Source organism: Narcine bancroftii, chromosome 2, assembly GCF_036971445.1.
Source record: "Narcine bancroftii isolate sNarBan1 chromosome 2, sNarBan1.hap1, whole genome shotgun sequence".
Lineage (NCBI taxonomy): Eukaryota > Metazoa > Chordata > Chondrichthyes > Torpediniformes > Narcinidae > Narcine > Narcine bancroftii.
Genome location: NC_091470.1, coordinates 339,019,336 through 339,045,566, shown reverse-complemented (window position 1 = coordinate 339,045,566; position 26,231 = coordinate 339,019,336). Strand labels below are relative to the sequence as shown.

At 37.5% G+C, this 26,231-nt stretch overlaps 1 protein-coding gene across 2 annotated transcripts in view; it reads right to left on the bottom strand.

The window, feature by feature from the left end:
• Positions 1-2,917: 2,917 nt before the first annotated feature.
• Positions 2,918-26,231, bottom strand: part of rhpn1 (rhophilin, Rho GTPase binding protein 1) — a 91,382-nt gene continuing 68,068 nt past the window's right edge. For both annotated transcript variants that reach the window (XM_069922183.1, XM_069922184.1), the window contains 5 exons: positions 24,290-24,484; positions 20,969-21,045; positions 14,170-14,316; positions 13,492-13,650; positions 2,918-9,298 (listed from right to left, as the gene is read on the bottom strand). In XM_069922183.1, coding sequence (XP_069778284.1) covers positions 9,095-9,298; positions 13,492-13,650; positions 14,170-14,316; positions 20,969-21,045; positions 24,290-24,484 — 782 coding nt within the window. In that variant the 3' untranslated portion in view covers positions 2,918-9,094. The remainder of the gene's footprint in view (positions 9,299-13,491; positions 13,651-14,169; positions 14,317-20,968; positions 21,046-24,289; positions 24,485-26,231) is intronic.

Below are 26,231 nucleotides of genomic sequence, written 5' to 3'. Positions count from 1 at the left end.
CCCTGGGGTCTATCCTAGAGTCCCGCGACAGGGTCCTCACACAATGACAAAAGATCTATACTTAATCTATTCCGTTAGGTTTTTATCCAAACAGGTGTATCCCGTTACACCTGTTACCCAATCCCCACACCACAATCGTAAGTCGTCACTTACCGGTGTCTTCCCGGGGATTGAACCGTCACCCTTCTCCTCTCCGTCTTGTCGTGTCACCCTGTCCGGATACCACTCGCTCAAGCCGCCCGAAGCGACGAGCAAGGGACTAGGAGCCGCTGAACTCAGCGGGGTGCACCGCCTCCGATGTCCCTCTTCTCGCCTCCCCTCACGGCCGGAGTGTAGATCCCGGACGAGCCCCCATTTGTCAGAAATAAAACTTCTCACACATGAGTCTCTTTAAAACTGATGACACGACAAGCTTTATTTACAAGTCTGCAGAGTTGGACTCAACTGGTTTCTCGCCAGTTAAGCCCCAATACATACAGTGCATTGATTTTTATACCTTTATTATTTGCCCTTCCCCTTCTTATTAATACTGTTTTAATTGGTTAGTATTACAAAAACATTCTAAGTATAACTGCATTATTAATTATCACGCTCGTTACGTACGCTGTGAACTCTACATTCACTGAATTCTGTTTCTCACACTTCTTATCAATCCTTTGTCTCCTGCATGTCTCTCACTATGACCATGAAAAGATAGGTTTAAAAAAACATATTCAGCAGCTCCTTCTGTCCTTGACTGCTAGTAAACTCTCTGTCCGTTCTGGCTTCCCTGTTTATGATTAATCATCACATTTTAACTTAAGTCTTTTTAACCTAAATTCTCTATATCACAACAGCCGTCTCTTATGGGCTTTTGAATTAAATCAGTTGAAAACTAGACCGACTCCAGCTCGTGGTTTCTGTTGCATTTCCTCCGGTGTAGCTATCGCTACACACCCCTATGTTTACAATTCCAATGGGAGCACAACGAAGAAATGTGCAAGTGGGCTGAAAGAGTGCACTACCTCAACTCTCCACCCCCAAGCCCCATTAGCGACTTGAGGTGACTAAATAGCTTATTTAGTTTCATCTCATGTTATCAGAAAGTCACTGGAGCCAGTTACTTCAATCCCGATAATTTACGTCAAAATGTCCATCGCATTTCTCCACTCACCGCACACCACCACACAAGACAACTTCTGTGCAAAGGGAGGGAAAGACCAGGTAACTCAAATGAATGAAAAAATAATGCTACTGCTGTAAAAATATGCAGCAGGCCAAGGTACAATCTGTGGGAAGAAAAAGTTAGTTTTCCAGATTAATTAATTTTATTTGGAACTAAGTTAGGAAAACAGATTATACTTTGCAAAGAAGTAGAAAGAATATGGCAAGTGGAAGCCAGAAACTAAAATCCATCAAGAAGAAATACAAGATCAGCCATGATCGTATTGAATGGCGGAGCAGGCTCCATGGGCCATTTTTGGCCTACTTCCTATGTTCCCAACCCTACTGTAATAGTTATGCTGCCTGATGATGATCACAGCTTTTCCATTTGAGATGCAAGTGGGAGATAAGAGATCCGACAATCCAGGAACTGCAAGAAACGCAATATTTCAGTTGCAGGAAATCAGAAATAAATTAAAATGCTGGAACTACTCAGTAAATCAGATGGGTATCCATCAATGAAAACGAATTTATGATAGATTGTTACTTTTTGTTAAAACTCGCCAGCTTTGTCACAAACAAGCAAGGTTCATCATTTGAATTGCTGAGTCTTTAAAGATTGAACATATTTGGAAAAAGAGATGTTCTTGCTTATGTTAAATTTTGCTATAACTGTGCAAGAGGCCAGACAGTGAGATCATTGTGAGTATGGGATATAGCTTTAAAGTGAAATGTGACCAAATACTCCGGATTATCCTTGTAGAGGGTATTGAGTTCTGCAAAAATCATCACTCAATCGGTTTGATTTCTCCAGCAGAAAGACCATTCCAAATTTAGATTAAGAACCACAAGTTAAATTACTGCTTTTGCTGAATGGAATATTTGGAATACTGGACAGTGAGAGAGGACATGGCAAAAGGCAGGTGTTGCCTCTCCTGCAATTGCTTCGGAACTGCAGTAAGAAGAGGTGTGGTGACGGAAGAATGAATCAGCGAGCCACAGACAATGGGTTCCTATGGAGTGTTGAAAGTGGAGGGGAAGATAAAATTAATGATGATGGTCCATTGATAGAGAAGGCAAGAACAAGGGGAAACCTATATTTGGTCTGGATGGGAGAGGACAAGATCAGAAATGGGGGAATTTGAACAGGCTATCCTCAGGTAAGTAAGAAAATGTACAAAAATCACTCAATATGTTAGTATTGTGATAAATCACATCAAATGCAGACAAGGCTGATAATAAGAACAATTCCCAAAAGTAGAGAGGGGATCTGAGGAGTTGGTTTTCTTTAGAGAGTGGTTGAAATCAAGAACAAGGTTCCAGAGGTGATGACAGAATCAAATACAATATGTTTAGACAGATATTTACATCAGTAAAAGCATAAAAGAATACAATCTGAATGCTGGCAAATTGGACGTGTGAAGATGGACAAATATGTTAACGTGTATATGGTGGGCCAAAGGGATAATTTCTATACTTTGAGTATGAGCATATCCAAAAGGACCACAGACCATTCTGCCACGGAATGGATAGATAAAGGGACTGACTGGAGATCCAAGTTGAAAATGTATCATGTAATTGGAAATAAAATGAAGTATGGAAAGAGTTGAATCAAGGGAGGAAGTTGAAACAAAAAGTAAAATGAATGATTTACCATGACTGAATCACACATTAGTTACACCCTACATTTAGTAGGTCATTTCAATGCAAGATCAATCCAGTTAGTTCCACTCCCCCACCCTCTCCCAAAATAAGCAGTCAGCAAGTAAAAAAAGATCATTAATGTTGCAATTTATTCATAGACATCAGTACAGAAATAGAAAACTACTATCTTGAATTATCTGGTAATTATCTGAGTAACATCAAAAAATACATCTTGTACCAAAACTATTAACTAAAGATAATATTTCTTATATTAATGTAAACATTGTCCCACACACATTCAGAAATGGATATGCAATTGTTCAACATGTATTAGACACCTGGCAGTTTTCCCCATAAATTTACTTTTGCTTTTTCCCCCCCATAAAGAACATAATTTAAAAATAAAATTCATTGGTTACAATCCATTGTTCTGCCTACACCTTTCACAGGGAATGCAAAAATATATTTATTTTAAAATTTAGACATACAGCACAATAACAGGCCACTATGTCCAATGAGCACATGCAACCCAATTAACCTACACCCCCGGTACATTTCAAATGGTGGGAGGAAACCCACGTAGACATGGGGAGAACATAAAAACTTACAGACAGCATGGAATTTGAACCGCGATCCTCATCACTGGCAATGTAACACCATTGCATTAACCACTATACTATTTTGCTAAATACAAATTTGCTTTTATATTGAAAATATCAATGGTGCAAGTGCATTGCATTTGCAAATCACAAATTAAAAATTAGAGGCCAATTTTTTTCTCTAAAACTTGTATTCATCAAAAACTAGAATGAAATCTGGATATTCCTGCTAGTAAAAACAGCAGTTTGTGATATAATTCTGCAAAAAAATAATACTGGCAAAAGTTTTATAACAGAGCAGATTACAACTTCTGGCTCCCATGAGTATAGAATGCAAGAAATGGAATTACAATGCAATATAGTGAGATGGCGCTATATTATAATACTAGAACAAGATGTCATAGGTTTGATGTGGGAAGGGAGAGATTTAAGAGGCACCTGAGGGAAAACTTTTCCCTCAGAGGGTGGTCCATATCTGGAGTGAGCTGTCCACATGTACCATTGCTAAGGGTGCATTTGATCAGATGTATGGATTGAAAGAGTCGAGAGCACAATGCAGGCAAATTAGTCTTGTTCTGAGTGTCCACTTAATCATCTTGGATGATTTGGCCCAAATTTCAAGCTCTATGACTGCGTAGCAAGTAGTACAAAGTGTTGAAGATGATTAAAAACTGAGACATGCTGATGCAATGGTTTTCTAATGTTTCTAAAACAAATTTCAATCATTTGATTTACACAGCTCAATAGAAACAATCAAAATCCTGCAACATCCAACCTACACTCTGAACATCACTTCAACTACAGAAGTTCAATAAAAAGACCACCACCACATTCTCAAGGGTGCAAGTAGGAATGGGCAACAAATGCTAACTTGATATCCATAACCTTATAACATATTGGGATGCCAACTCTACTGTAATTGGTTGTTCACAAAATGTGTATTTTGAAAACAATAGATTGGAGGGATTAGAAATGGAAATATGAAAACAGGTGAAATGCAACATTCTTTTAATCCGTATTTTCCGCAAATTTATATTAAAAAATAAGCATTACCACCAGATCAAAATGCATAAAATTCTATTAGCAAATAATATACATGAACGGTGTGATTTCAATCCTTAGAAAAATATCTAATGAGTTTAAGATTATATCAAACAAACCAAATGTTTGTAATACATAACAAGTATAGCTGCATATTAATGTTCTAGTAAATTGTGTAAGCTCCCACAACAATCCCCCACTCCACTCTTTGAAACAACCAGAAAATTGGACAATTAAATCTTGCACAGCCATAATTCCAAACCATAGTTTATTTTATGCTATTTTGAAGCAGGGACTCCATTCCAAATGTAAATTTATCTGTTTCACTGTATTGATTTTGCACTGTATTATAGTACAATAAATCACATATCTACAACTAATCATAACTCAAAGCTATGTTTGCACTAAATATTTAAATTATCATTCTAAATTAAATATAAAGAGATAACTCAAATGTTGAAAAAATTGAAATTGGGGAATTGATTAAATTTGAACCATGGGTGGGCTTTCAAGGCAGTTTAGTCTTATTTCATAAACCTGACAGCAATAATTTCCTAATGTAAAAAAAATCCAATCTTTACAAGAATCACTATTGAATGTTTGATCTGTCATAATTCTCATTTAGGTTTGATGAACAAGTGTTCAGAGATAATGGTGCGTCATGTTTCTCTGAAATCATTCAATTTGCACTACAAAATTCAGTAGGATGGTGGCAATTGAGGGATATTGAGAGTCATGCTGTCATCAGTATCCCAGAAATTAAAACAAAAATGGTTACCAATGGTAGATAACTCTTTTAAAACTTGGGTATTTTTCTCAGCACTGGTTCTGGAGATGAATAAATGAATACTCTGTGTGATCAAATATAATGACTTAAATTTGAAATTTATTTAAGCTGGGTCGGTTGAAAGTTTTCTTTAAAAAAAACCATCCAAAGCAGTCTTGACTACTATTCAGATCAATCTGTGTTTCACCTATTGAGGCAATTTGCTTAAATTATTGTTTTTATATTGTACAATTACATTGGTTGAAAAAAAATCATCTAATTTTGCAGTGCTTTAAGAATGAGAAAAAGTATACAACAAATGTTTACCATGCATTATCAGGTTAACAGAACAGCTGCAATTTTAAGATATTTAATCATTCAAGCTACATTTTTCTACACTTTCATACATTAGATTGTGAATTTTCCCAGCTGGATCCATTGGCAAGAATATTTATTGCCACCCCGGTGGTTTGGTAATGCACTTTTGACAGAAAATTGGGATATGGCATGGAAGGGGTAGTGAGAGATTAATGTTAGGGTAGATGGGCATAACTTGTTCTCTGCTGTAAAAACGAGGGTTTGGTCAGGAAAGTTGGTAAGATAAGGTGCTGTGGGCTTTGATCATAAAAGGAGGTAGTATAGGCTGAAGAGAGCAGCAGGTGGTGAAGTTGAGAGAGAGAAAAAAATATTCCAAGGACACACCTAAAAGAAAATTAATGCCTTGTAAACATTCTCAGTGGCCCAGGAAAGGTCAAGCTCTTTACGTAACAATGAACAATGAAGCAGACATAAAGTTTCTGATTAAGGCCTGTATAATTTGCTTACTTCGATTGTGCTGTTCAATCTTCCATTTGTGATACTTTTATTTTCATAACATTGCACATCTCCACCACCATTGCATAGTATCTACATAAGTTTTGAAAATAAATATTCCTGCACACAGAACATCCATCGTGTTGTTAATTGGAACTTTTACAAAGTACATGCTTGTCACACAGTGCACAAAAATCCTGCACTTGAAAATAGAACTTAAAGCCAAGGTCTTTTAGAACATAAAAGAACATGATGTGCATTAGAAGAGTGGTTGCAAGCGTTCCAATAGTTCAAAGTACAGTAAAACCCCTGGTATCTGGCACCTAGGTAGATACCGGGTAATTGATTTTTCCAGTTGCTTGAGGTTGTGTGGCGTGGACTGGTGAACTGATGGCAAAGTGTGCCAATTTTAAACCTGTATTGTTGACCTATTTATTTTCCTTGATATTTTTGTCGATTGCTTGAGGTTGCCAGTTGCTTGAATTCTGGACAACAGGAGTTTTACTGTATGTTAGTGATGACATCACCTTAAAGAAGTTGGCGTAACTTTTGATTGTTTATTAAAATAAAGTCTGGAAGTGCTGTTTATTTTGAAGAGATGTGAAATTAATTTTGTTGATTCATGAATATTCAATAAAATATTCCATGTCAACAGTTTCTTAAATAAGAGTAAGAGAGGTAAGAAACAATCTACTGGAGGAGCTCAGTTGGAGAAATAGAATGGTCAAGACTTAATGAAGGGTTCTGACCCAAAACATTGACCATTCTTTCTCTCCCATTGAATTCATCCAGATTGTTTTTTGCTCTGGATTTCAGCATCTGCAGTCTCAAGGAGCAGTGTTAACATTTGTGAAACATTAAACTCTGCAGATGCTATGATTGTTGGAGAAATGCAGAAATGCTGGAGGAACTTAGCCAGACTTGCAGTGTCCATAGGGGGTTAAGATATACAACTGACCTTTTGGACCTGAGCCCTTCAAAGCACGTACAAAAAGCAGGCATCCAAATTAAAAGGCTGGGAAGAAGGAAAGAAAGAGCAGAGGTGGGAACACAGACCAAAAAAGGGTGATAATTAGGCATAGATAGGAAGTCAGGAAAGGAAAGGTGAGCATGTGTGTCCTTGCCTATAATTATCTTTCAAGTAACATTATTAGAGGAAGCCTTATTGAGGGAATTTGCTGTCCATAATCTAACTAAATATTATTTTATTGACATTCAATTGTTTTGGGCACAATGTAGATAAGAAATATAATATGCAAATACCTGTCTTTTTTCTACAACACTACTTTTAACTGCAGAATGATGTCTTATTCAACTCAATTATTTGTGAATTACGTATCATAACTGAAAAATTACAAAAGCAGACAGATTTAGATTATTTTCTGTTCATTATCTTGGAATTCTGTTATGATGAACTTAATGAATAGTCAAATTGAAATGTATTATATTCAGCTGGATAAATTTTGTTTTAGAATCCTGCAAACAGTAAAATGTGGGGTGAATGAAAGAAGAATCAGAAGTACACATTGTCTAAAATTTGTGAAAAGACTTTACATGAAAACAAAATTTTCAGTTGTTTTTGTGGCAACTTAGTCAACTGTTGGCTACAATCGGTGTCATCCTTTGGAAATAGATTAAGATCTTCAGCAAAACATTCTCTTAAAAAGTTAAAAAACAAATGGAATGTTTTTTTATCATGGAAATAAAGGGAGAGCACTTTTCAGTGAATATGCTGAAAGTTCATCCATCAACTGTTACCTCTTCAAAAGCATTTAATATTAAACATAATGGAAGTTAAAGACAGTACTTTAATACTCACTGATTTTGACATTAGTTTGACCTTTGCCTATAAACACAATCATGGATTGAATTAGTGCTTTTGGGTCTGCTGTGGCTACTGTTCATGAAAGTTGCTATCAGATTACAATATAAACCCTTTTCTACATAAAATTTATAGGAATAACAAGATATAACACCATATTTTAAAATATAAAATGTCAGTAAATTATTCAAGACTCTAAAACAGTGGTCGTTTAAGATTGATAATCCTTGAATTTTGTTCCTCAAATCAGAGAACAATAATTTAGACATCAATGAATCTTTAAAATATGTATTAAGTATAAAAGTACCATTTTGTCATTTTCCTTTTAAAAATTCCATATTAAAGACAGTACATGATAAATGCTACCAAGCTAAACCTATGGCATGGTTTCCCAGTATAGGTCATGTTGTTTTTAGTAAGTTGTCAGAAGGAGTAAACAACATTAGGTCTAGATGCTAAAGTGAAAATTTTGTGATGAAGCCAAAAGCAAGACACACAAAAATGAAATGCCGTATGAAGCAGAAAGTAATACTGAGTTACAAGGGATAATTCAGGAGTCTCTAGCACTTTGATCTAGTGATAATCACATACACAAAGTATATTGTCTTCTAATCATCTGCTTGTGAGACCTTCATCAACTTGTGGAAATGAATCATGGCAAATTTAAAGAAGGCTTTGTCTTAAAAGGGAAAATACAAACTGTTGACTGATCCCAAATAAACCAACATGATGATAGGTCTGAAAACTATCTCATCCTGGAGCAGCATCTTCAAAAATCACTTGTTAATTATCAATTGCAAGTACCTTTAAAATTTTTATTGATCAAAAATAAACAAATCCCAAAAAGCAACTTGGAGAAAAACAGTGGTAATGGACATGTAGGGCCAAAGAGTAGGTCTCAGTGTTGAACGAGTCTATGACTCTATTACTGTCAATGTTTCCAGTGATGTCTTGTGATATGTCAGGCATTGAGACCTCTTCTACTTCAGCTAACTGAAATGGAAAATAGATGCATCCTTGTATCCATTTTAGTACCACATTTGATTTGGTCTCTATCACACCACCCATGCTTTCCACAAATGAGGCTTTGAAGAAGAGTGCTCACAAGCTTGTGTTCATCAAAAAAGGCTTTCCAGTTATACTGTGCACAATTAACAGGGCCCAAAGTGAGATGAACTTCCAGAGAACAGCTTTGCATCCAGACTTGAGATGCGTTTGTTTGTCAAACTGATGAATAATTCTCACAGAAAGATAGGATGATACACTTCAGTAAAATGATCCATCATCTGTCACGGCAATGAACGGTAAACTTTGAGTGCTGCCATCCTTCTTTGTATTTTTCTTCTTATTCCAGGTTGTCAGCAAACTTGAACCCTTGCTAGAGTCAGCAATTTTCCTGCTATTCTCTTTGTCACTTCCAGAGAAGATGCCTGCCGAGGACATTGTACCTAGAAGTGATTTCCTGTCAGCCTGGAAGAAAAAGCGGAATGATTATAACCAAGTCTGGCAAACTACAACATGAAAAGTCTGTCGTACGGTATTTCCTGAAATTGTCCAAGCACAAGGTGCTGATATTATTTTATTTAGTACAACTACAGATTCACAATTTAATACAGCAGACCCATATCCAGAAATTAACTTTGAAACTAGAATAAATAATTATAAGGTGGCATTTGATGCTCGACAATCTACATTACTCAGTTTTGGTTATTAATCTGTCCTTTTGACTCTCAACAGAATCCACTATAGATTTTAGCCATCAGAACACAATAAAATAGGAGCACATTAGGCTATCCAGCCCACAATAGATATATTCATGACTGATATGTCCCTGCCCTCACCTCTTCTGTGCCAGATATTCATAGATCTATTTTATAATCTTTCAAAAATGTGTTCACTTCCTCTTTAAACGCTCAGTAATCTCTTGCCTCCACAACTTTTTGACGATATTTGCTATGTTGGCTTTAATAAATCAGAGTATGAAGGCATTGATGAGGCCAAATTTGATAGACTGTGTGCAGTTTTGGTCGCCAAATTACAGGAAAGATATAAACAGAATAGATAGTACGCAGAGGAGGTTTACGAGAATGTTGATTGCGTTTCAGGGTTTGAGTTACAGGGAAAGCTTGAGCAGGCTGGGACTTTATTCCCTGGAGCGTAGAAGATTGAGGGGTGATTTGATATAGGTATTTAAAATTATAAGGCAGAAAGATAGAGTCAATGTGGATAGGCTTTTTCCATTGAGAGTGGGGGAGATTCAGACAAGAGGGCATGGAATGAGAGTAGAAGGGGAGAAGTTTAGGGGAATATGAGGGGGAATATTTTTCACACAGAGGGTGGTGGGGCTGTGGAATGAACATCTGGCAGAGGTGGTAGAAGCGAGATTGATGTTAATATTCAAAGAAAAGTTGGATAGGTATATGGTCGGGAGAGGTGTGGAGGGTTATGGGCCGAATGTGGGTCAGTGGGACTAGGTGGGAGAAGATGTTCGGCACAGACTAGTAAAGCTGAACTGGCCTGTTTCTGTGGAGTAAATGGTTATATGGTTATAAAATATACCAGAAAGGTAGTAGATTAAATGGAAGAAAGATGGAATTAAATACTTAGGAATAATGACAGATATAATTTACAGAATTTATACAAGTTTAATTATACCCCTTTATTAGAATTTTTTCTTTTTATTTTAAACAGAAATGGAAAGATCTACCGATTACATTAATACGAAGGGTAAATTGTATAAAAAATGAAGGTAATGCCAAAACTATAGCATCTCTTTCAATCGTTGCCTATTGTACTAACTAAAAATTTCTTTAAATTAATACATAATTCTATGTCAATTCCTATGGAATAACAAAGCACCAAGAATTGGGAGGACTTAGACTCCCGGATTTTAAGAAGTATCCTGCCAAGTATTAACATATGCAAGATTTCAATCATCTTTCTTTGAAAAAAACAGTCCCCCTTCGTGGAGTTGAATGGGACTGAATTCAATAAAAAAAGAGACAACGAAGAACTTTATTTATAAGGGGAATATTAAGTCAATAACAAAAAAAATTGAAAAACCTATATTAATGCAAATGATTAGAATATGGCAAAAAATAAATTAATGTATCAGGGCAGGGGACACAATTATGTAAAAATTTACTACTGCTTATAAATCTGAGCAGCAAAATATTGAATTCATGATATGACAAAGGTTGATGTTTGCGATATGGAAGGACCTCATGCCTTTTGAATAATTAAGAAATAAGTGTGGAGTAGCTAATTGGACTTTCTTTTGCTTTCTCCAGTTAAGATTGTTCTTAAGAGAAAAATGGGGATCAAACTTGGCCCCACCTGAAATTAGTGAGATGGAACGAACAATTTGGCTGGGGAACACATCTAAATTTATATCTAAAATGTACTTTTCTCTCCAAAATGAAAGTGTTAAACCAGGTTTACAGAGATCAAGCGAGAGATAGGAGTCGGATTTAGGATTTGCAATAATGGAAAGATGCTGGTCTGATGGGTGTTTGGATAGCATGCCATCAATTATAAATGCAAGATACGGATTAGTACAATATAATTTTCTACCTCACACCTCAGAAATTACATAAATCAAATTCGGAAATATCAGAGATGTGTTTTAGATGTGGAATAGAAATAGAAACGTTTGTACATGCTACATGGTTGTATGTGAAGGTGAGACCTTTCTGGCAGGATATTACTGAAACACTAACAAGGATAACAGGGGTGGCCTTCGCGGATGACCCAGAACTTTATCTTTTGGGCAATTTTATTGAAATAAGTAATAAACTAACTAAATTTCAAATTTCATTTGTTAAAATAGATTTAGCTGTGGCTAAGAAATGTATTACGATTACTTGTAAATCTGATTCCCCTCTACAGACAGCATGATGGATGACAAATATGAACAGTTGTATACCCATGGAAAAACAAAAATCACATATAATTTAAAGAACAAATTTGATATATACAAATATGGCACCCATATTTGGATTATATAGGGGCCCAAATACAATTTAAAAAAGGTGCTACTGTTATAAGATTGTGACCTCCCCAATTAAGACCTTTTTTTAAAAAAAACCCAACTGTAAACCCTGACGGTGTATGGATCTGTACTGTGAAGGGGTTGGGATGGATGAGGTTATTTTTGTTTTTTTTTACAAAATAAAACAACAAAATATTCAGGACCAAAAGGAATGTGGAGATAAGGTAGAAAGTGTCAGGCACCATGCGTAGTATTTGGGCGATAGAGGTATTGGATGTGTCACTAGATGGTGGTGGGGCCAAAGTTGGACCCTTGCTTGGATGATATTTTGGGTGGGGAGAAAAGGGTGCAAACATGATCAAATTTTCATCCTTTGTTCTGTACCCTCAAAGGTGGGATTATTGTTGGACAAATACTTGGGCAACATTTTCGGAATGGAATCACACGGAGGTAGAGGTTAATCAGATAAGCAATCAGGTAGTGGCGTGTGATGAGATCGCCAGGTGATAGAAGCAGGAGAATTGGAGACATACCATGTAGTGATGCAAGTGAATAATATTAAGCAGGTCAAGAAGTGCACTTTGAATTTCACATCAGTTAAGTTGAAAAAGAGAGTATCCCTAAACTCATGATGAAATCCGTAACCTTTCAAGAAAGTGTTGCTAATAGTGTAAATGGTCTATGGTATTGGCTGATTTCAAATACACGCAAGAACATTGCCTGAGTGTCATCAAATGACACATTGCATATCCTTTAAAGCAAGCAACTCATTTCTCAGGAGCCTTCATGCATACATTTATTAAATTTTCATAGCCTGCTTTACAAACACGAATGACCAGATTACAAATATTGCTCAGATTTTTTAGATAAAATTCACTTGCGTTCTGTTCAGAAAGGATTTTAGTTCAAGAAAGCTTGTATTCCTTTAGAAAAGCTAACATACAATTTGAGAGATAAATACTTTTTTATTAAAGTCTGGAGCCCATATTTGAAAGCTATTGGTGTTAAAATTTGATCTCTCGGTCCGCTTCGGTGGGTGCCGCCGCTTCCGCAGCAAGAAGGTTTGAATATGACTGTATTTGCTGATAATCTCCTCTTTCTTTTCTTTGTAGGTGGGTAAGGGAGGAGGGAGGGTATTAGTGGGGTGGTTGGGGAGGCTGGTTTTTTAAAAAAAATTTAATCACGATATGTTTGGACTAATATTTTATAATCAATGTTATGTTAAATAGACAATAGACAATAGGAGCTGGAGTAGGCCAGCACCGCCATTTTACAGATCATGGCTGATCACTACCATCAGTACCCCTTTCCAGCCTTATCCCCATAACCCTTAACTCCTTTGCCCACTAGAGTCTTATCTAACTCTCTTTTGAACATAAATTTCTTTAAAAAAAGAAATTCAACCTTAGCTGTTCAATGCTCAGAAACATTCTATGTATTATTCTCAGGGGTGAGCAAAAATGGATTTAGCTTCAACTGGTATCTAATGATGCAGTTATTAGTTCAGAGATTAGCCCAAAGTACAGACCAAATCCAGGACCTCAGCATCCAGACTTGCTGCATGTTTCTTATGAAGTAATTAATACTATCGACTTTCGAAATGTGCAATTGAGTTGCACAATCAGCTCACCATTTATCATTTAAAGTTCACATCTAAAAAGTAAAAACTCACATTATTCTGTGGCTCAGAAGTATTCAATGCTATCACCCCAATCTTGGACATCTCTGTGCTAGTGGTTTTCAATAATTGAACTACGTCAGAATGCTTGGACCACTTGCAATCCTGTTCATTCACTGAAACTATGTAGTCTCCTTCTCGAAGGCCGGCTTTCTGAAAAAAAAAATTAAAACTCACAACAGTCCTAGTTCATATCTCATTATCACAACATTGTACAAATATCACAAAAAATATAGTGCTCTCCAAAAAGCAAAATACATCCTGTCCTAAGTGTCTCTTCATGAGGCCACATCTTTGAATCTCACAGGGAATATCATCTGTAGCATGGGAAAGTGCTCCAAAAACAATTTCCCACAGGAAGTACGCTCATTGTCATGTTTTCCAAGGTTAATCAAAGCTGTGTTTGCAAGCAAAAAAGTGTGTACCATTGATACAAATTAAAAACAAAGTTAAAAAAAATTCTGAACATTTCTTCTAAATTCACAATCCTGAACATCTATTTGTTACTTTCTTCATCAAACATCATCCGACAGAAATTTATCGTCATTTTTTTTATTACTAATGCGCCAAAATCCTGGAATTTCTTGGTAGCTATCAAGAGTATTAATGTAGGAATCAGGAATATTAATGTAGAGTTATCAATCACCAATTATTTGGTGTAAATATGCTTACATATGCAGAGCCATCAGGGGCTACTCCTGCAATAAGGACAGGAGAATCACCTCGCAGTGTGAATCCAAATCCTTTATTACTTTTCTCAAGATGAACTTCTCTGGTAGAACTCCATCGGTTCTTGGCAGAGAAAATTGACAAAGGACCCTGAAAAGCACGGACAAGAAATAAAAAAAAATACATTATTTTTAGGGTTACTGAGTGATCTCCATTTACTGTTTTAATAGATTATCCAACTGCACGAAAACCAACAAGGTCGGGTCAGATACAGCAATGAGCTCTCTGAACCCTTCTCCATTAACAATGGCGTGAAGCAAGGCTGTGTTCTCGCACCAACCCTCTTTTCAATCTTCTTCAGCATGATGCTGAACCAAGCCATGAAAGACCCCAACAATGAAGACGCTGTTTACATCCGGTACCGCACGGATGGCAGTCTCTTCAATCTGAGGCGCCTGCAAGCTCACACCAAGACACAAGAGAAACTTGTCCGTGAACTACTCTTTGCAGATGATGCCGCTTTAGTTGCCCATTCAGAGCCAGCTCTTCAGCGCTTGACGTCCTGCTTTGCGGAAACTGCCAAAATGTTTGGCCTGGAAGTCAGCCTGAAGAAAACTGAGGTCCTCCATCAGCCAGCTCCCCACCATGACTACCAGCCCCCCCACATCTCCATCGGGCACACAAAACTCAAAACGGTCAACCAGTTTACCTATCTCGGCTGCACCATTTCATCAGATGCAAGGATCGACAATGAGATAGACAACAGACTCGCCAAGGCAAATAGCGCCTTTGGAAGACTACACAAAAGAGTCTGGAAAAACAACCAACTGAAAAACCTCACAAAGATAAGCGTATACAGAGCCGTTGTCATACCCACACTCCTGTTCGGCTCCGAATCATGGGTCCTCTACCGGCACCACCTACGGCTCCTAGAACGCTTCCACCAGCGTTGTCTCCGCTCCATCCTCAACATCCATTGGAGCGCTCACACCCCTAACGTCGAGGTACTCGAGATGGCAGAGGTCGACAGCATCGAGTCCACGCTGCTGAAGATCCAGCTGCGCTGGATGGGTCACGTCTCCAGAATGGAGGACCATCGCCTTCCCAAGATCGTATTATATGGCGAGCTCTCCACTGGCCACCGTGACAGAGGTGCACCAAAGAAAAGGTACAAGGACTGCCTAAAGAAATCTCTTGGTGCCTGCCACATTGACCACCGCCAGTGGGCTGATAACGCCTCAAACCGTGCATCTTGGCGCCTCACAGTTTGGCGGGCAGCAGCCTCCTTTGAAGAAGACCGCAGAGCCCACCTCACTGACAAAAGGCAAAGGAGGAAAAACCCAACACCCAACCCCAACCAACCAATTTTCCCTTGCAACCGCTGCAATCGTGTCTGCCTGTCCCGCATCGGACTGGTCAGCCACAAACGAGCCTGCAGCTGACGTGGACTTTTTACCCCCTCCATAAATCTTCGTCCGCGAAGCCAAGCCAAAGAGAGAAGAAAAGAGAAAGAGATAACATACAAGATGAAGTGGATCTCAGACATCCTTCTTCCATCTTTTCAACTTGTGACAAGTCTTAAAATAAGTAGTACTAATTGTATTATAAAACAAAGTGAGACCTCCTTATTTGAACCAATGGAAGTGTTTCAATGCTGAATAATGGAAACAGAACATTAACCATATCCATGTTATACATTAGGTTACAGAATATAGAAAAAAGCATTGCACAAATCAGGAAAAAAATACAAACTCTAGCCAATTTAACACAACTCCCAAAACAAGGCACACAAAGTTGAAACGCTTTCTCGTTGTGCCAAAATTTATAAGATAGGAGTTCAAATAAGAGAGGTCAACTGCTTATCAAAATGTTTCCCCTCTTTCAATTGACTTTACAAATGAGTTTTTACTGGCTGCTAAATACATTTGATGCACAATTATACAATAACAAAGTACTGACCACGCTAGAAATCTGGAAATACTAAGCATCTCAAGTAGAATCTGTGGAAAGAGAAATGTAACCTGTTCTGATAAAAAGATTATCTACCCAAAATATTGTTTGTCTTTTTACATTTGCTTCCTCACTTGAATGTTTTCAGCATTTCTGTTCATACTCCACTGCAAAATTATATTGTAAGAGATGAAATAATAGCTATAAAGAAATTATAAAAACATTCATCATTGTGCCACTGAGTTACTTCTAACTCAGTTCTTACAAAAATGTAAAAGGTGGAGTGCCAGTGAGATGAGTTCAGGTTTTAATGCTGTAAAGATTCTAGAAGCCACAACAGGGGTAACAAGGGGAAAAATGAAGTCATTTGACCCATTTTATCCATGCTGGTTAAAAAAAAAAATCTTAATCCAATTTAATCTCATCTTCTAGGATTACGAACAGAGCCCTGCAAGTCACAGATCTTCAAGCACATGTCCAAGTATAATTGTAATGTGATCAGTATTTTGGCCCTCTATGATATTCCTTACTTCTCTAATATTCTGAGTGAGCAAGATTCTCCTATAATCCTTCTACAAACCACTTTCAATCTAAGCAGCAGGCTATAAATCTTAAGGAAGGAACCAGGTCATTCCAAAACATTCTGCCTTGGCCCTTCATGATTGTTTTATATCCCTCAATTCATATGGATACTACAGACTGCCCAACATTGAATAGCTGACAGAGTAGATAGAGTCTTTAATGCCAGGTTTATTGGCCTCAAAGAGGATGCTGGTGTAGGTTCATTTATTCTTCCAGTGAATTTTTGAGGATTTTGCAAATACTGCATTGGTGTATTTTTGCAGTGAATTGAAATATCTGCTGAAAATATTCCACATCTAAGAAGTATGCAAAAGGGAAAGAATCACTGCTGCCTGGTGGGCCTCAATGTTGGCCTCATTTGAAGTTTCCAAGGTCAGGGCATATGCTCTAATGACAAATGCATGTTGGTTCCAAGTTACGCTATTTTCTTTTTTTGGAAAATTGCTGAGAGGCTTGTTGTTTAAGGTGACATTCATTCGGTGAACACATCATTCTTCACTTGGTTTGCCTCTCCAGAAGTTGCTGTTTGAACTGTCTGCTAAGTTCCTGGCTTCATATTGTAGCCTGGAAGTTGTTTGTGCATTATGCCCATGAGTCCATGATGCCTATTTACGTCCGCGAAGCCAAGACAAAGAAGACATTTTTGAACAGTGGGAGGAAACCAGAGTCCCCGGGGAAAACCCGTGCAGTCACGGGGAGAACGTACAAACTTCTTACAGACAGCGCATGATTCAAACACCGGTCGCGATCGCTGGCACTGTAAAGACATTGCGCTAACCACTACACCAACTGTGCTGCCCAAATGGGATAGCTATTGAATCACAGCCTCAACGCATGCATTACAGAAGAAGATTTGATGCAGTGACAAGTGCAACCATGATGACAAGAGATTAGGCTTTGCTGAATGGTTACTAATGCCTACACATAAATATGTGTTCATTTGTTTTTTCTTTTTAAGATTTTTTATTGCGTTTAACAAAACCATCCATATACAAAATATTTAAAAGCAGGGCAAAATAATAATATATACATTCCATCCATTAATATTAATTGTGATTTTCTATTAAAGCAATTATACATATAAATCAATTCATTACTATTATATCAAAAAAAGGAATATTATACAGGATAATTATAATTAAACTAATAAATCCACTTAGCTAAAAGAAAAAAAGAGAAAAAAATAAAAACATACTAAAACTAATCTAACCCCACCCTCTAATCAAAGTTACAAGAAAAATACAAAGATGGATCAGGTTGTGGCTTCTAGAAGACAGACAGAACAGCCATGGAGCATCCAAATCCTCTAAAAGTGGAAATTATGATAATATTCAATAAATGGACCCCCATACCTTGTCAAACTGAAACTTTTTATCTTTCATACTATACCTAATTTTCTCTAAACTTAAATATGACATTACAAGTAAATTGTGTAGCCACTGTGCATAAGTCGATGGCAGTTCATCTTTCCATTTCATTAAAATGGCTCGTCTGGTTATCAATGTGCTAAAAGCTAAAACTTTCTCTTGAGATGCTGACAAAAAAAATCTGGTTCACATGAAAAACAAAACAGTGCAGTTACAGGGCAAGAATCTAATTTAAATCTTAAAAATCAGAGACAAAGAATTAAAAATATTCTACCAATAACTTTGCAATTTATGACATCACCAAAGCATATGAATCAGTGAGGCTTCAAATATTTTACACTTTTCACAAAATGGATCAACATCCACATAGAAACGGGATAATTTAAGTTTAGACATATGTAGTCAATGCATCACCTTAAATTGTAATAAATAATGCCTTGCACATAATGAAGATTCATTGATTAAACTAAGAGTGGAATCCTCATCTGAAAAAGTTATATTAAGATCACGTTCCCAATCATTTTTTAATCTTCGCCATTGAGGCTAATCTTAAATCCAATAAATCAATATAAATACATGAAATCAATCCACTATGAACAAATTGTAAATCAAAAAGTAAATCCAGAATATTTGAATTTTCAATTCAAGGAAAAGTGTTCAAATTAGACTGAACAAAATTCCTAACTTGCAAATATCTAAAATAATGTCTATTAGAAAGCTTGAATTTAACTGACAAGTGTTCAAAAGAAGCAGCTATTTCAAATAAATAAATCTTTGAAATTTTTAATACCATATCTATACCATTCTTTAAAGCCTTCATCTAACAGTTTAAAAAATTGTTATCTATAATAGAACTAGCCAGAGAAAAATTATTATAACCTTCCCATATTCTCAATTTAATTCACATTATCAGTTTGTGTCAATTTAGAAAATGAACGAGGTAAAGCAGAATCCAAAATTGCCAACAAAGATGATTTCTTCAAAAAATTCAGTTCCATTTCTGCCGAAAAAGTGCGACTTGCTAATTTATCAAATTTTAATAATAAAAGTTAACTGCGTATATTAATCACCCAATAATAAAATCTAGAATTTAGAAGTGACATTCCCCCATTCCTAATAGTTTTCTGAAGATGAGCTTTACTTACATTCACCTGATCACTCGTAGGCAGGTACTGTACACACTTTGGTCACACATCTGGCCTGCGTTCCCCTCCCTACAATGTGACTAGTCACATTGCAGTTTTACATTTTCAACCTGCTGCTGTAACTCCTCATCTAACAGATTCTCAAATTCCACTTCTGGTCTCATACCTGACCCATCTTTCCTATTTCCCAGCTGCACCTACACATGGTCCATATACCACCTCCAGGTCACACGCTCAGCTACCCATGACTAAAGTGGAATATGTAGCTTGACTTTGTGACCGTCCTGTGCCATCATACCATTAGGTGGACAATTCCTCAGAAGTGCATGAATCACATCCAGCCTTAGCTCCCCTCACATTCTGTAGTTCTGCTTCCCCATTTCCCTTGCACCACACACACACACACCTCTTTTCATTATTGTTTAATTTGGATCTAACATGTTAAACATATTCAGATACCATAGGCTTTTCATGTTTTAGCCAGCTTTCTCAAAAGGTTTGCTGTAATCCACAAAGTCGACATCAATGTACTTTCCCTACGAATATTCCCTTGAAACCCATTCAAAATTACATTTGTTAATCAGACATGACCTTCCTTTAATAAATCCATGCTGAGTGTCCCTGTTTAATCTGTATTATTTTCAATGAAGATGTATTCAGTCTCTTGGCAGGGATTCCACTAATTTGCACACTAGTGAAGTTAAACTAACTTGCCTATAATTACTTGGGATATACATTCTTTATTTCTATGCTTGATTATTCCTTTCAGAATTTTTACAATGTTGAAATCACAGTTCATCTCATTGCTACAGTCTCTCCTTCATTTGAAAGTCCATGTATTTCTATATTTATGATCATCATTGAAAACTTGATATTTTAAAAAATTATACTCCCCCTTCCTCACTCCTCTTCCCCCACCTTTTGATGCAAGCACATGCCTGCTTTTTGCTCATATCTTGACAAAGAGCTCACACTCAAAATGTTGGTTCCCCTTTACTACCTATAAATGTATGTTACCTGTTGAGATTCTCCAGCACTCTTTCATTAAAACCTGATCATTGATTTTTTTTGTTCATCTGCAGTTCTTCACCCGTATTCTTCATTGAACATCTTAATCTCAAAATACTTCAACTAAAAGCACCACACACTTTTCATTCAATGATATACAAAGTTTAAAAGATTCTGCACATGAAGGTAAATGAACTGGATAGAGTTTTCAGAGATTATAAACAAAAGTAAAGATAATGAAAAATATTTCATTGGTGAAATTAATTCTTAGACTATGGCTGATTGAACAATCAATCCTATAAAGAGAGAAAAGAAAAAATAATCTGGAGGTCACATCATTTGCTTTATAGTATTAATAAAGATTTCAAGGGTGACCAAAGCGCAATTCCCAATATTGATCAATAGGATTCAAGCAACCATGGAGGACAAAGTACATAAACTGCAAGTTAAATCCAGAAAATCATGAGTAACTAATGAAGCTAACATTACAAAGCAAGTTTCTGGAGAAGTAGTGCACATGGATTTAAGAGTCAATTAGATCAATTCTTGGAAAGTGAGTTGTTATAAAAGATACGCAAAATGGAATCCATTCAAATATATGTTTTTTTTGGCTAATAAGCTTTCTCTATCCTCACACCACTGAATAATATAAAATAAGAAAATGCAATTTCAGGTTTTCACTTACTCATTAATTATGATCATAGAAATAAATATAAAATGTTATTTAAGACAAATGACCAGCATACTTACCAATCTGTGAAAAATATCTGTGACTTTCACCTTTGAAAAATTTGGAGTTTTAATTTCTGGTTTCTGCTGTGTTTTTGCTGCGAAGATAAAGCAACACACTGTAATAATTACCTTTAACTTAGATACAGAATACTCAAAGAACTGAAATCACATCTTTTCATCTTCTCTCTTACAAGAAAATGCTCATCAGGGTTCTGGATGACACCCTACCACAGCATTTGATGCAAAAGCTCAGTTCAGTCAGTTTTGTGCTTAGAAAGATGCAAAATAAAACTTACACTTCCAAGGTTCAATCTAAAATTTAATCCTTCCCCACTCATTCTGAAAGGGTGTTGACCCAGTGAGAATAAGTTTTCAAGACAATTTTCCAGATTTCAATCAAGTGCTTCAGGAAATAAGGATAAGAAAAAAATCAAGGTGTGATTAACCATGATCATGCTTTAAATGGTAGAGCAGTCAAGAGGAAGACTTTGTTTTGCCTCATACAGTTCCATAGTAATGATACACAAAACTCACTAGTGCTAAATTAAGCATGATAATTGAAGTACCACTACATGACAAATAGGAAGAAAAAATGTGCGCACACTTGAGCAGCAAGAGCTGCATGGTTCAATTTAATTGGAGGTTTATGAATGCCTCCAAAACCAATGGATTAAGATTCAAATCAAGATACGATTTATTTTCCAAATCAGAAGAGTTTATATTTAATACTAGAGCTATTATTGTTCATGACTAATGAGATTTCAGCATATGTCAATCTTCCGGTAAGTCGAGTCCTCATTTTCATGGTTTTATCGCATATCGGGCGTATAAGTCAACCCCCCCCCCCACCCAATTTTCTGCGAAGAACGTGCTGGAGACTGGTTTCTGGGCCTCCCAGCAACAACCCAAACTTTGTTACCACTCCCAAATTGCCAAATCTGTAAAATAAGCAAGCAAGTTAAAAAAAAAAGTTTTTAAAAAAATCCTTTGCTTCTGGCCAGGAAGATGCCAAACGGAGCTGGGTCCAAGCCTTCAGCATTGGCTGCAGCATGAGTTGGCGACGGCGACTCCATTCTCAACATCAGGAGCAGTGCGTCCACATTGAAGAAGAATCCTTGTTGCCCAAATGCGCTTGGTGTAGGAACCACAGCTACATGTCAGCTCTCGGGCAGGAGCGAGGACTTCAGGCTTAACAATTGTAAAGTATCTGGGTGGGTTATGAGGTGCCCGGCAGTGGGGAGGTGCTTCGGGTCATCTTATATGCTGAATCTATGTTGAGTGATTTTTAAAAAAAAAACGAAATGAAGGTCTCTTTTTTTTTTAAATCCAGTAGCTTAATGAATGTGACAAGGTTTAAAAGAACATCTTCTACAAGTCATATTCACTCCAACTCATTGCCATGGAAACCAAGCTGCTGCAAGACCATTGCCTCAAAATTATCCCACACCTTCACTCATTATTCAGAAAATTGCACCTGGCATTTGAGAGAAGGCAACAAAACGTTTCATTTCCCATCTCCCTAATTGATTCTTGGGTCTCCTCTTGCTATGCTCTTTTCAATCTTCTTCAGCATGATGCTGAACCAAGCCATGAAAGACCCCAACAATGAAGACGCTGTTTACATCCGGTACCGCACGGATGGCAGTCTCTTCAATCTGAGGCGCCTGCAAGCTCACACCAAGACACAAGAGAAACTTGTCCGTGAACTACTCTTTGCAGACGATGCCGCTTTAGTTGCCCATTCAGAGCCAGCTCTTCAGCGCTTGATGTCCTGCTTTGCGGAAACTGCCAAAGTGTTTGGCCTGGAAGTCAGCCTGAAGAAAACTGAGGTCCTCCATCAGCCAGCTCCCCACCATGACTACCAGCCCCCCCACATCTCCATCGGGCACACAAAACTCAAAACGGTCAACCAGTTTACCTATCTCGGCTGCACCATATCATCAGATGCAAGGATCGACAATGAGATAGACAACAGACTCGCCAAGGCAAATAGCGCCTTTGGAAGACTACACAAAAGAGTCTGGAAAAACAACCAACTGAAAAACCTCACAAAGATAAGCGTATACAGAGCCGTTGTCATACCCACACTCCTGTTCGGCTCCGAATCATGGGTCCTCTACCGGCATCACCTACGGCTCCTAGAACGCTTCCACCAGCGTTGTTTCCGCTCCATCCTCAACATCCATTGGAGCGTTTTCATCCCTAACGTCGAAGTACTCGAGATGGCAGAGGTCGACAGCATCGAGTCCACGCTGCTGAAGATCCAGCTGCGCTGGGTGGGTCACGTCTCCAGAATGGAGGACCATCGCCTTCCCAAGATCGTGTTATATGGCAAGCTCTCCACTGGCCACCGTGACAGAGGTGCACCAAAGAAAAGGTACAAGGACTGCCTAAAGAAATCTCTTGGTGCCTGCCACATTGACCACTGCCAGTGGGCTGATATCGCCTCAAACCGTGCATCTTGGCGCCTCACAGTTTGGCGGGCAGCAACCTCCTTTGAAGAAGACCGCAGAGCCCACCTCACTGACAAAAGGCAAAGGAGGAAAAACCCAACACCCAACCCCAACCAACCATTTTTCCCCTGCAGCCGCTGCAACCGTGTCTGCCTGTCCCGCATCGGACTTGTCAGCCACAAACGAGCCTGCAGCTGACGTGGACTTTTACCCCCTCCATAAATCTTCGTCCGCGAAGCCAAGCCAAAGAAATTGATTCTTGGGTCTCCTCTTGCTATGGGATCAGATGGGGAATGGAGTAGGGCGATGAGGGTGGATAGAAAAGGAAATAGACAATGGAAGGAACTGTGGTGATGGAGAAAAGATGATAGTGGGATAAAACAGAAGGAAAGAGTGGAAGAGCAGGTAATAGAAAAAGTGGGACTGGGAGAGGGAAGATTTGAAAAAGTATGGGTAGTGGAGATATGAAGAAATGGGGAATGCTGGTAATGTTAAATTCATTTGTGATTGACCTGTAGCAAGAAGCTTGCTGGGATACTTGTAAAGGTGTTAAAAGTCAATCATGTAATCTGACATTGCAATCAAATGAAGGTCAGATTGGGACTAATTTCCCATTTTGAGAAGGTGAAAGTCAACCAAATGAGATCTGAACATGGCACTGTGTTACCATTTTTTTTTCAGTTATCAGCTCTAAACTACCTTATTTATGGAGTTGATTTCGATGGATATAAAAAGCAGTACACAACCAGAATTCCATACTTAATGTGCTGTTTAACAAAACTCCAATTGTTCATGAAGTTATGCCATATAGTTGTCAGATGGAGGTCATTTTCTTTAGCAGTGTTATTAACAGCTCACCATCAACTTTAAAATTCTCTTAACTTACGATGAATGTCTGGAGCTTCAACAGTTTCAAAAAAATCATCTTCACGATCAATCTCTGAATACTTCTTCAGTGATCGTTTATGGGCAATAGTTAGTACCACTTGCAGAATATCCATCTTCCTGAGGATCCGACAGAGGCTGTGAATCCTCAATGCTTCTTCATGCTTAATTATTGCTTTCTTTAAATGAGCCTTGCCTTTAGAAATCAAGGGGAAAAAGCAGAGATTGAAAAGCATTGATTGAACAAATTACTTAAACCACATTTCTGTGGAAGGTCAGTGGTGACTGAGTTCACAATAGTCCTCTCATCTTGAATACTACAATTTGAATTCAATCCTGAACAAACAGAATTACTGGAGGAACTCTGCAGGTCAGACACAATCCATGGGTAAAAATAGTTAATGACTTAAGTCTGGACATTTTATCAAAACAAAAAAAGGTGAAGCAGACCATAGAACTATTACAGAAACAGGCCACTTCGGCACCTTTAGTCTGCATCAAACCACTTTATTTTGCCTAGTCCCACTGATCTGCACTCAGTCCGTAGTCTTCCATACCTCTCCCATCGATATACCTGCCAAAGTTTCCCTTAAATGTTAAAATTGACCGCACATCTATCACTTCCCCCTTCACCCTTAATCCATGTCCTCTTGTTTGAATCTCACCTATCCTCAATGGAAAAACCCATCTATATTTACTCTGTCTATCCCCCTCATAATTTTAAATACCTCTATGAAATCACCCTTCATTCTTCTATGCTCCAGGGAACAAAGTCCTAACCTGTTTAACATTTCCCTGTAACTCAGTCCCTGAAATCTAGGCAATATCCTAGTAAAACTCTGCACTCTATCTTATTGATATCCTTGCTGAAGTTAGGCAACCAAAACTGCACACAATACTCCAAAATTGACCTCACTACTGTCTTATACAACTTTAACATAACATCCCAACTCCTGTACTCAATACTTTGATTTATGAAAGCTAGAAAAAATTTGGAAAGATATTTTCCACACACTATTGGTGATTCTTCAGGTTAAATTGGAACCTTGCCCTTTAATTGCTCTTTTCGGATCATTTCAAGACGATGTTGTTTAACTGTCACCAACTCAAAACCAAATTTCATCTTTTATTTCATTGATAGCCATTTTGATGAAATGGAAAGATAACATTCCTACAGATAAATAAAACATAATATCATTTAACCATTGTGTAAGTTCAGAAAAAAATTAGATATGCCATTAAAGATTCAAATACTAATTTCCGAAAGGCATGGGGTCATTTTATGGACCATTACCACAAGCTAAAGTTTTGGGGTTGTTATAAGCTTCAATGCTGTGCTGTCTATTTCCAGGTTGTCGACACTTGATACCCTCGTTAGTTTTTTTTTCCCCCAACCTGTATAGAGGTAGGGGTTTTGAATTAACATTTTTTTTTCTTTCTCTTGTAATTTGTATTTCAATATATAATAGTACTGTTTAATTTTTGTATTATTTCAAAATTCAATAAAAATCTTAAGGAAATGAAAGCCAATATGCCAAAAAGCTTACTTTACAACTCAATTCACGTGATGCCACTATCAAGGAATAATGTGTCTGTATTCCCAGATCCCTGTGTTCTACTTCAGTCCTCAGTGCCCTACCATTTACTGTGTATGTCCTTTCTTGGTTTGTACTTCCAAAATGCAACACCTCACACTTGTCTGCATTAAATTTTTCCTGCCATTTATCAGTCCACATTACCAGCTGGTCCACATCCTTCTGCAAGCTTTGAAAACCTTCGCTGTCCACAACACCTCCAATCTTAGTGTCATGTGCAAAGTTACTAATCTAATTTACCACATTAACATCCAGATCATTGATATAGATGACAAACAACAATGGTCCTAGTACCGATCCCTGAGGCACACCACTAGTCACAGGCCTCCAATCTGATAAGCACCATCC